We start from the raw sequence: 12,305 nt of genomic DNA on the forward strand, positions 1-12,305 counted from the left end.
AATGGATCGTAATATTGCATGTACTTGTTATTAGCTTGCGCGTATCTGTTTGAACATTGACTCAGACCACCACGTATACCGCGTTCGATGAACATGACCATGTCAATGTCGGTGAGCAGTTCGAAATTGATACACGTATGTTTCAACATGGCGTCCCACGTGAAACCTGGCAAAGTGTAGTTGTGACCGGAACAACGAATGGAAATTTCAAAATAATAAAATATAGCCACTTACTACTTGGGCTGAATATACGGTCGCCACTGTATTTTAAGGATCTAATACAGAAACCTTTCTTTACTGCGTTGCCCCGTCCTTCCTTCTCGGCAAGATGGCTGTCGATTCACGTCGCAGGCGCGTTCAAGGCCGTCGGCCACGCCCTTGTTAAGCAAACGTATTTACGAGGATAGGATTTTCACTGGGGTCGCGAAATAATGCTTTTTGTTTATTATAAACAAATAATAGTTTATTCTAATGCTAGGTTGTACAGCAATCTCCTCTAACGTACGTATTCGCTCGATCGCGTGTTGCTACGTCGAGTTTTTATCGAAACGCCGTTATTTCGGTTAAAGCGGATCTTAACGATCAATATAAGCGCAAATGGGTATCCCGCATCGCGCACTCACTGTCTCAAATTAATATTCAATCACGCTACTAACGCTAGCGGATAACGGGATAAGAACGTCTTTTTCCGAATTGTATGGCGCAACCGATGTACGTGTTGACGCCTCGAAAACTCACGACGGACTGTCCGGGAGGAACGGGTCGAGTTCTCCCACCTTAGACTCACGCATGCGCTGAGTCCTCATTTTAGGCGCGCAGCCTTCGCACTCGCGGAACGCACCTTTGGGTGTAGATGGTACGATTCCATCTGCACTTCGCTGGCCGAGTCGTTGTTGGGACTCGGCACCTTTTCGTGAGATGCTACACTAAAGTGCAACGGCGCGACTTGGCTTTCGCACCCGCGTGAACCAAACGCGTCGCTGCACGCAAACTTCGCGCAAGCGAACTCAAAGTCACTCGATTATTATCGAGTGACTCACAACGTCACAAAAGACGAACCCAATGCAAACCAGGTAAGTATTAATTTCTCTTTTCTTTCAGGTACCCAGGATCGCTATGGAATCGTCTCATCTAGTCACCGGAGTCGGTGTAATAAAGGTAAGTATCAAAAGGTAAGTATGACGCGGCTTAAAATTACCGCACGCGTAATCGCATAATAATGAAATTTTAAATTGACAGGGAATAATGTTTAAATATCAAATTAATGAATATAATATCAAATTGGCTCAATGCCGTCTAAAAGTGTAGAAAGTACATAAAAGTGTAAAAAAGTGTAACTGAATATAATGAAAATCACTGTTATTCGCAATGTTAAATAAATCTTTGCCTGGAACAACTCCATTTGGCTTGTTTCTCTACCTTGAGACTTAACTGTAAATAATACGCTGAAAATTCTATAAATTCAATGAATCTGCACTCAGAGTGCTAAAAGTGTAATAAAAGTGTGACTGCCGTCGGTGGCTCATCTCGCACGCTTATCCTAAGTCGGCGAGTGTAGAAAGTGTAAAAGTGTAGCACCTTTCGGTGACTCGGTCTCGCACGCTGAATCTAACATGCAAGTGTAGAAAGTGTAATAAGTGTAATTGAAAAGTGTAGAGCCTTCGCTGGCTCGGCTCGCACGCTGAATCTGGAAACAGGTGTAGAAAGTGTTGAAAGTGTATTTTAAAGTGTAGAGCCTTCGCTGGCTCGTCTCGCACGCTGAATCTCAGAAACAGGTGTAGAAAGTGTAAAAGTGTAGTAAAAAGGTGTAATTCTTCTAAATGCTTTAAAATGTTGCAAATGAATTTTAATTAATTGAATATTGCCCCAAAGGGTCGTTTCTGTGGTAAAATGTTTGAAATTAATGAACAAAGTGTAAATCGATTTATATATGCGCACCTCGTGCATCTCATCGGCTGTTAAACGTTTGACATGTTATTATAGCTTTAAAGTGTAATTGGTGTAGCGGGGTGTAACTGTAAATGTTGCTTGAAAATTAAAATAAAATATATGTTAATTCAGGAATATGTCCTGCTCGCTGTTGGTGTATAAGGTGTAACTTAATTATGGTGTTTAATAGGACCGTCACTCGCGGATCGGTCGTGGATCTATCTCCGCTCCTAATATTAGTATGTATAGTGTGAATATGAAAAACAATGTAATTATTATGTCGGGATCAGGGAAATTAACAAACAATGGGTAAAATATTATGAAAGAGACTACTATGTACTCTTTGAACTGCATCTTTGTTGTACTTAGGGTACTTAATGTGATTTTAATTCTATTTTGTATAAACATACCAGTAACAGTATGCTGGCTACTGCTATGGCGAAAAGAATGAAAATAAATGTTAATGCTATTACCTTGAGCTTATCTGAATCCATCTTAACGGATATTTATTTTTAGTTTTTTGGATAGGATATGTTTGCTGGGTGATTGATATCATGCGATACGTAATATATCTTTTATTCTTGTGATAGAACGTGTATTTGTGTGTATGTATTATTTATCGTGTATCGCTAATGCGCTGGCTCGCTGCCATATATATGTTACTTAAACTTAATGATATTTTCTTTAATAAAACGTATAAAACTCACATAAAATAAATTGACTTGAATAAATTCGTTGTTGATTCGCGCAGGTACATTAATAAAAGGGATCTTTCATTCTATAGCTGGGTGTAGCTGCCCTCGGTCATCTGCTCTGTCCCCTCTGGCTGCGGCTCCTGCCGTACCTCCTCCTCTGCTGCGAACAACTGGCTCCCAGGCGATGCTGTTTCCGGAATTCGGTTATTGCCCCTCGCCATGAGCCTTTCCACCTCCTCGTCGGCAAGTTCCACGAACTGTGGAGACTCGCTTGCGTTCTCGTCTCCCGTCGGGTTCCTCTGAGTCAGGCTTATGTTACCTTCGTCGTCCCGGTGCACCTCTGTCGTCTGCACCTCCTGCTCCTTCCGCACCTCGTCCTTGCTCTGCCGCACCCTGGGTTCCCCTTTGCCGTGGGACATGTCGGGTGTGTCGGCGATGACGTCCCGGCTCTTTACCGAAACGAAGGGTTTATCCTTCGATTTCATAGTAGTACGCCGGATCGAGTCCATAACTCGCGATACAGCTGTCGCGGAAATTTTCAAACACGTCGGCCAACAGCAAGACATCGGTTTTCAGGTATAGATGGCTGTATTCGCCCAGGGTTCGAACGGAGAATCGCTGTCAGACGTTCGCGGCGTGCGCGTAATCGCTCTCGGATACAGTGTCACCGGTCAAGGAACTGTAAAATGAATCGCGCGGCGGTAAACACGAGTCCTCCAACTTTTCGATGCTGTCCACGTATTCGTATGGAAAGACACCTTTTCGCGTCAATAATTCGAAATCGTCGTCGGATAACGTGGAAAATTTTGAACGTATAATTTTCAACTTATCCTTATCGAGGAAGGACGTCAATTTTGCGAGACTCGTGCTAAGAAATTTGTACAAATCGATGAATCTTAATTTTATGTCGCTTCGCGAATCTGATCTGTCGGCTGTATCTTTCACGTGCTTCGTGAATGAGATGTACTTTTCTTTTGTTATCGGTAGTACATCGATCGAGCCTTCGAACGCGGCAGCTATCTTCGTGATAATGAAATGCGCGTCGTAACCCGATAAATTGTGGAAAATTACGGGGATGTAATGCGAATCTTTATAATTCAGATTGTAGTTCGAATGTGCGGGACCTCTATATCGACCGGTCAAGTGGCAATAATCGCGTACTCGCACGTCGTCTGGCGCGAACGGTTTTTCGCAAATGTGACATTGCGCCGCGCTGCGAAATATCTCCCACTCGTCTCGCGTTAGATCTACCATGCGAACATTCTCGGACAAGATAGCCTTTACGCGATGCGCCAATCCTTTCAGTTTCTCGGCGAACCACGCGACGCAATCTTTATCGCGACGAAATCGATACGCGGATAACGAGTCGTCGTACGAGCACCGCACGTAGTATCCTACACTTCATACCCGATGATGTTGAAACCTGAACGTGGGCATTGTCGGATCCGCTTCCGTCTTCTCGAGGGTACATTCCAGGTCGGCGTATACGACATATGGAAGCCGCTCTTTCCTGCTGTGGTTCTTGAAACTCAGCCACTTGTCGTCCTCGCTCGGTAGTCGGATTGCACAGTTGTTTATCTCTTGGCAGTCGACGGTGTGGGCTTCCAATTTCTCGCTCGTGTAGAAATAGTGCAAACATCTGCAAAAAAACAAATATTGTAAATTATTAAATAAAATATTTTATAATTTTAGTAAAAGGAGTATATGTACTCACCGATCGCAAAAGCATTTCCGACTACGATGCGTGCTCAATTGTGAGCTCACGAGGCGGGATAGGTTCTTTATCAACGCGAAATGTCCAACGTTGTCGTCTCGCGAGTTCTGCACGTACAGCAGATTTACGTGCTTTTCTCTCTTCAGGTCGGTGAGCAGTATCGGAAGAACGTTCGGCGTCTTCTCTCCCTCGACAGTATATACGTTGATCGACACGTCGTTGAGTTGTTCGAACCGTTTAATCTGTTTCAAAGTCATTGGAAACTCAATGTCTCGTAAATTCAGCACTCTTGTGTAATGAGGATACGAAGATTCCCGTTCCAAATGTCTTTCGGCTGGATGTAGAGCAGCCACCACTGACCACGCGAAGCACGCATTGTCCATAGATTGCACGTTGATCACCGCTCTCTTCAATTTAATTTGTTGCGGTAATTTGATGTAACATCCCGCGCGCAAAGGATTGTACTTGTTCACGTTCACTGTCAAATTGAGTATACGCGATAACGCCCACCCGCTATCGCGTTCCTGAAACTCTTCTAGGGACGATAAAGTAGGCTCGATAACGTGTCGCTTGTACCACTCGCGCAGATCGGACCGATCGGACGAACGAAAAAGTTCGCAGTTTCTCGTGTTGACACTTTTATTCGCACGTTTGTCACCCGTCACAAACTCGCCGTTGAACACAGAGTTTATCTTTACACTTGCGTGTCTTTGCATGACGTTCCGCACATGATCGAGCACGATGACTTCAGCATCTTCGAGAAATTTTTGCGGTTCGATGTGATTGATATTTATCACCGCACCGGTCAATACACGGCTTTCGAACGCGGTATCGATCTCTCGCCAAACGAGTCTTTCCGCGTTATCGTCACTACTAGTGCCCGCCGCGTACTCACCACCGATATGTACGAACCGTCTCTGTAATAGGGTCTTCGCACCTTCGAGTCGCGCGATTCTTGCCACTAAAGATTGTCTGTTTCCGACAGTTTGAGAGCCGTCTGAGAGCCGCGGACGTTTGGAACGGCAGTCTTCTTCGAGCCGCTCGATAAACTCCTCGCATCGCTGTGCCCATGCAAAATATTCGCCCAAGGTAGCGATTTGTTCGGATCGTTCCAACAGGTCGCGTTCCGTTTCATCGGGATGTTCCATGTTTTTTTAGATCACATCACATTCTTCGATGGAGCACTTGCACGTGACTCGATCACACGCTGAACAATATCGTTTGCAACGTTGAATGTCATAGAGCGCTTTCATAAAATAATTAGGACTGAAGTAGGGAACATTAAAGTGCCAATTACCAATATCATCACAGTCACGTTCATCGGTTCTTTGAAGCATCAATAAATGATTAGGATTATCGAGACGGCCAGGGTACATATACATACGTACCGAATTGTTCATCACCACCAATTCGACGTATTTTCCAATACCTGTATGAATCTTAATGTATGTTGCTTCACAATCGTCAGGCTTTTCAAAAATTTTAGACGCCCAATAGCGATAGTCAACAATAGGTTTAATATAATACGGCACAACGTCAGCACGGCAAGCTGCACGTGATTCTTCCTCGCTAACGCACTCGTCCCGCAGCCGTCGATACACTTTTCGTCTCACGTTAGATCTCCACCAATAAGGAGAATTGGTATCGATATCGACTCCTTGTCTAACGATGCGGTGACCGGTTTCGCGTATACCTAGTTCGCGATCGCGAAGAAACTGTACCGGTGATATTCGTCGCACATCCGTCAATTTCACTCCTTGATCTTCTTTACGCAAACCATCGGCAACATCTATTGTAATATCTTCCGTTGTTACAACATCCACAAATCTAGGAGACTCTCCAGAGTTCTCTTCAGTTATCCGCACCATGTTGCGCACGTTATATATTGTTACGACTTTTTCACTCCCGGAGCGGTCCGGGGCGTGTGCCGGATCAAAAGGGGAAAGGAGAGCGGGATGATAGGCCTCTCCGGTGATTCTCTTGCACCTCCGACACTCCGCGAAACGATTTTAATGTTGGGCGCCAGACGCGTGAATTCGCGTCCACGAAATCGCGAGAAACCAAAAAACGAGACGCAAAACGAAATAAGTCGGTGTGCGAGGGAATGGCTAACTCGACCTAATAGCAAGGCGGGGTTGATGAAGGGCAGCGTGATATTCGGCGGGGTGACGCAAAATAATTAAGATCACGAACTCAAGCGATTAACAAATAAAAGATAACATTTATTCTGTAGTAATTCTCGGATGAAACAGTAAATGCCAATGTGGCTTTCATAAAAAAGCAAATAGCAGGTGGTAGGTAACGCGGGCGTCAAATTTTGAATACAAAATATGATAACGCGGACGCCAGAAATAAACGGAGAATGACGTTAACTCAGTAGACGCGCGGAATGCGCCGTTAGTAAGCGAAATAACGCGAGAAGAGAACTAAATTTCTAGATCACCGAGATTATAGAAGTTTACAGATAATAATAGCAGAAGATTACGCGGACAAATAATATAGAGTAGCGGTCAACTTACGACCGAATACGGCGTAACTGGAATAAACGAAATAATACATGAAATGCCGCGAAATGATAGTGCGCCACGCTCAGAACGCGTGAACGCCAGGTCCAAACCCGTGCAGGGATTCTGTCGCCAGAAGAATCTTAACCTAACGCAAGTAATAATCTTAATCTAACGCACGTAATAATCTTAATCTAACGCGAGTAATAGTCGAAATTTAACGCAGAGAACGAACGTGACGCGAGTAGCGTCCCCAACGCAAGACGGAACGAACGCAACATGTGACATCGCCAAGGATATCCTAACGCGAGGAATAAGGCGCCGAGGCGCTCAACGTAACGCGAAATACTAAACGGACGCGAGGAGACAAGCGGGATTACCGCGAGCAATAACTAACGCGAAATTACCGATTTATCCTAACGCAGGGAACGCAGAGATATAGTCGGAATGTAATAATTTTAATCTAACGCACGTAATAATCTTAACCTAACACACGTAATAATCTTAATCTAACGCAAGTAATAACCTTAACGAACGTGACGCGAGTAGTGTCCCCAACGCAAGACGGAACGAACGCAACATGTGATATCGCCAAGGATATCCTAACGCGAAGAATAAGGCGCCGAGGCGCTCAACGTAACGCGAAATACTAAACGGACGCGAGGAAATAAGCGGGAGTACCGCGAGCAATACTATAACTAACGCGAAATTACCGATTTATCCTAACGCAGGGAACTGAGACTAACACAAGTAATCCTGATCGAACGCAACACACGCGATCGTCAGCGACAGTTCAACGCGAAAAATGATACGCCGAGATACTCAGCATAACGCGAACTACTCGAATTAACGCGAGAAGATTACGGAATTACCGCGAGTAAGAGATAAACGCAAGTAGTATCCGAATGCCAATAATGGCTTAACGTAACTAATCAGGCAACGCGAGCAATATTCTACCGCAATTAATAACGCAAACGATTTTCTAACGCGAGAAAGTTAGTCGACACGAATATCACAACGAAAGTAACATGTCGACGCGAACGACATTTCAACGCCAATACTATTCTAACGCAGATGATTGAACGCAATTATTCCCAACGCGAGACGCAACCGAACGCAGCGAATATTCTCACGCCATTAATGTCGTGCGTGGAATCCAAGACCGGACGAATTACTACGCACCATGAAATCCGCGGTCACGAACACGAAGGTCGCGAGGAACGGCGTATTCACGATATCGAAAGTCGTCATTAACGCGCCTATTACGATCTCCAGGAGTCGGCGAATTTCGGTCGCGATCCCACGGCCACGAGACCATTCCGGTGCCCCTCACTCTCCCTATCGATCGCTAGACATGCCTTGTCGGCGAACACGCTAATTATCGCGAATATTCCCGAGCGAGAGCGCGACCCGGGGAGCGGTGTCGTGGCTTTACATCGAATATTACCGAGGCAACCTCACCGTTGGTCGATTCTCTCCCGAGGATCCTCGCCGTCGTCCCAAGGGTCGAGAAGGTAGTTGCCGGGAGTCGTACGAAACCTCGAAGTGCTGCTCAAGGGCGAAGAGCGAGATATCGCGATGGAACTTTTACGCGCGTCGGTTACCGAGGACGATCCAAGAATGCTTCCGAAATTCCGTTCGATGGCGGAATCGATAGCGCGCCCCACCCCGGGCGTACGCGGCCCCGCGACGTTGGAGCGCGAACCAATGAGGGGTGAGCTCGCAGGCTCGCGGTGGATTCTTGCGTAGGGCCGTGAATTACGGCTTTCCGCAGGGCGCTAAACGGCCCTTCGTTCGCGCGGCGATTTTCGGGATCCTTCCCGGCAGCGGACGGGACGGGATTGCCTCCGTTTTCCTCCTTTTTCGGTCCGGAAACGGTGGCCAACCATTCCGGAATCCGGTCAGTAGTGCGAGGAGGACAGGTGAGCTGATTTTGCCCCGGCGTCCCCCCCCCCTGCCATCACGGATCCGCCCGCCGCTGTGTCACGCGCCGTGCGTGTGTATTCCCGCGCTCCGTCGCTCTCGGCGGCCCGCGAGCTGTCGCTTCGATCCGCTTTCCGTCGTCCGATTTCTCGCCTCTGTCCTTTCCGTCGACTCCGTTTTCCGCGATCCTCTGCATCCTCTCAGGAAACTCCGGTCTTCGGCTCGGTGAGGCGCCACGCAAATGATACAAAATAAAATAAAAGGGATCAGTAAATGCAACGCGATTACAATATGCCCCTGGAGATCTCGCATCGATTCGTTGAACCGTCCTCGGGCGTGAAAAAGGTCGCGAAACCCGCGCCTTGTGACGGCTGCGGGGCGCTGCAACGATGCAGCGAAACTGCAACGTCACAATATATATATATATATATATATATATATATGGGACGTTCCATGTCAACCGGGACAGGACCGTCTCCAAAATTCTATTGAACCGATTAAAATGGTTAAGGGCTTAAAATCTTTGTTTTTGTGTGCTTTATCAAGTACAGTGTGGTACTTTTTAAAATTCAATATGGCGGTCAAAATATGGCGCTTCATATGAGTTAAAAACACAAATCATATGATTAAATTGTTGTTTCTAATGGAAAAAAGAGGATACATAGCTTGTGAGTAGATAGCACTAAGATTTGGATGTGTCTAAAAAAAATGGCGGATCCAATATGGCGGACAAAAAAACCAAACTTTTACCAAAATTTATGAAACTCAGTATTTGGGAGTTTTTGAGGTCGCTGATTACGAATCCGTTCATGATTTTTTAAAATTCAAAATGGCGGATCAAATACGGTAAATAAAAAACAAAATTGTTGACGAAATATGTGAAACTTAGTATTTGGAAAGCTCTCTGCGTTAACAGGGTTGAGACTGTCTTCAAATATAGGTTATGAAGCCCGCATTACTTTTTTTTTAAATTTTTTATTAATTTTTTTTACTTTTTTGAATTTTTTTTGATTTTTAAATTTATTTAATATTGTATAGTAGACATAATTTGCGTTGCATCAGAGTAGCGTTTCACTTGTAATCTTTTTGTGTCAGTCGGAATGAAAGAGTGTCCATGTTGGATTTTGGTAACACTAGGAGCTAGAGAGAATCTTTTTGCAAGTTTTTTTTGCGTCCTACTGTGCATTTCTTTGCTGTACTCAAAAAATGTTATGATTGCAAATTTATTTTTTGCCCAATTAAAAAGGTCATGCGATGTCAAGATTGCCTCGGATGAGCAAGCTTAATCTTTCCAAATACTAAGTTTCACATATTTCGTCAACAATTTTGTTTTTTATTTACCGTATTTGATCCGCCATTTTGAATTTTAAAAAATCATGAACGGATTCGTAATCAGCGACCTCAAAAACTCCCAAATACTGAGTTTCATAAATTTTGGTAAAAGTTTGGTTTTTTTGTCCGCCATATTGGATCCGCCATTTTTTTTAGACACATCCAAATCTTAGTGCTATCTACTCACAAGCTATGTATCCTCTTTTTTCCATTAGAAACAACAATTTAATCATATGATTTGTGTTTTTAACTCATATGAAGCGCCATATTTTGACCGCCATATTGAATTTTAAAAAGTACCACACTGTACTTGATAAAGCACACAAAAACAAAGATTTTAAGCCCTTAACCATTTTAATCGGTTCAATAGAATTTTGGAGACGGTCCTGTCCCGGTTGACATGGAACGTCCCATATATATATAATGTCCCACTCGCGATAATGTTTTTTTTATCACTTCATGCAAATCGGGCACATGTTGCATGGATATATTTGGTACAATAGAGTGCGACAATCTCCGCAAAATCGACCGTTCATTACGTTGTACGGTTCGATTACATGCTCTCGATATTCATGTATGTGCTCACCAGTGTCTGGTACAGCGATCATACACGAATAACACAGTTTATCTGAACCGTATATATAATAAAAATAAATTGCGCAACACTTCGTACGTCCATCTAACGCTAGAAATTCGGGACGCGACACTATTTTTTTCACAACTTCTCTCCGGTTATCGTCTTCATCGCTGTTATAAGTGCTGTTGTGAACGAACGGCACAATTTTAGGCCCGATTCACGCGGCTATCTGTCCGTCTAACGGTCGCCACTCGATTTGACCTCTGTTCACCGAGAAGGTATGTATGAGTGTTTCCTATCTATGCTTTACGAATGTGTCATCGAACTAATTAATCCCTTTTTATTTTCAGGTTCCCGCCACGGATGGACGACTTCCAGCATCAACTCTCGGATCATCGACTTCAATCGCCGCTCTATATCAACGCAGGATGAAGATAGCGGACCACCGCCTCTTCAGGTAAGTATCGGTACGTCGGTCAACTAACTCCGAAATTTTATTAAATTTTCAGGTTTCCGCAACGGATGGCGCGTCTGTGCCGTCTTCCCATGGATCATCGGTACTAACCATCGACCAGGATCAACGCACGGCCGAGATGTCTGACCATCAGCTGCCACGGGTAAGTATACGTATCTCGGTCAATCAACTCGGTTAATTAACTATATTTTCAGGTTATCGCTACGGATGCCTCGTCAGTGCCGCCGCCCGATGGATCACAGGTACTTCCCAGCGTCCAGGACCAACGCCCGACTAAGATAGCTGACCACCGCGCGCCTAAGGTAAGTGTACGCAACTTGGTAAGTTAACTTAATAACGACTGCACTTCTCCAGAATTTTATAACAAATGGCCGTTCTCCGTCCCCCACTAATGCATCATCGACGATAATCTCCGTTCCGGATCAACGACTGTCCAAGATCTGACATCCGCTTGATCAGGTAAGTGGGATGTAATTAATCGACAACTCCTTCTTTAATGTTGCAAATAATAATTTTCTTTATTCGCAGGCTTTGGTTTACACACACTTGGTTGTTCACATATTCATTTCGCACAAGATGGCGTCGCACAATTCGCCAAACGCACGCCAGTCCTTTACGGTATCTCGATACCTTTCGCCTTTTATATCGACGATATTTAACGCGTTTCGCGGGCGTTCCCGATTGTTATGGAAACCGGTTGACGATGATTATATCACTCGACTTACTATCGCGGGACTTAGCACGATCGCGGTGTATATCTCGATAACATGTACGCTCGCCGGTTGTCCTCGAGAGACTGCCACGAGTGCCGCTGCTCTCAGTGGCTCCCCACTTACGGCCGCTATCCCCACCACGGCTTCACGGCCGCTTTCACTCTCTGGAATGTTCGCCGCGGCGCAATAACAACTTTCTCTTTCCCCCGCCGAACGTTCCAGATGTTGTTGGTGGAAATTTTCAGTGGCCATGCCCTCAGGTTGACCCCCTCTTTTCGCTCCAGGGTAGTGGTTTTCCACCTCGCTGAATCTACGAGTTTTCTCGGCGCCGACCTGTGCGCACGTCCTACCCCGCGCTCTAATGCATGCATCCGGACCGACTTCTCGCAGAAGACGTCCGGGTATACCTAGTGTCGTCGGCCGTCGACGCCGACCCCCGATGA

The 12,305-nt window shown here is 45.2% G+C and overlaps 1 protein-coding gene across 1 annotated transcript; it reads right to left on the reverse strand.

Annotated features, from left to right (window-relative positions):
* Nucleotides 1-4,334: 4,334 nt before the first annotated feature.
* On the reverse strand, nt 4,335-5,486 carry LOC139780815 (uncharacterized). Its single transcript, XM_071719528.1, has one exon. The coding sequence runs from the start codon at nt 5,484-5,486 to the stop codon at nt 4,335-4,337; it is 1,152 nt and encodes a 383-aa protein (XP_071575629.1).
* Nucleotides 5,487-12,305: the final 6,819 nt, after the last annotated feature.

The sequence above is a fragment of the Temnothorax nylanderi genome, unplaced genomic scaffold (assembly GCF_030848795.1).
Source record: "Temnothorax nylanderi isolate EJ_2023f unplaced genomic scaffold, tnyl_v1.0 TNYL_tig0299_pilon, whole genome shotgun sequence".
Lineage (NCBI taxonomy): Eukaryota > Metazoa > Arthropoda > Insecta > Hymenoptera > Formicidae > Temnothorax > Temnothorax nylanderi.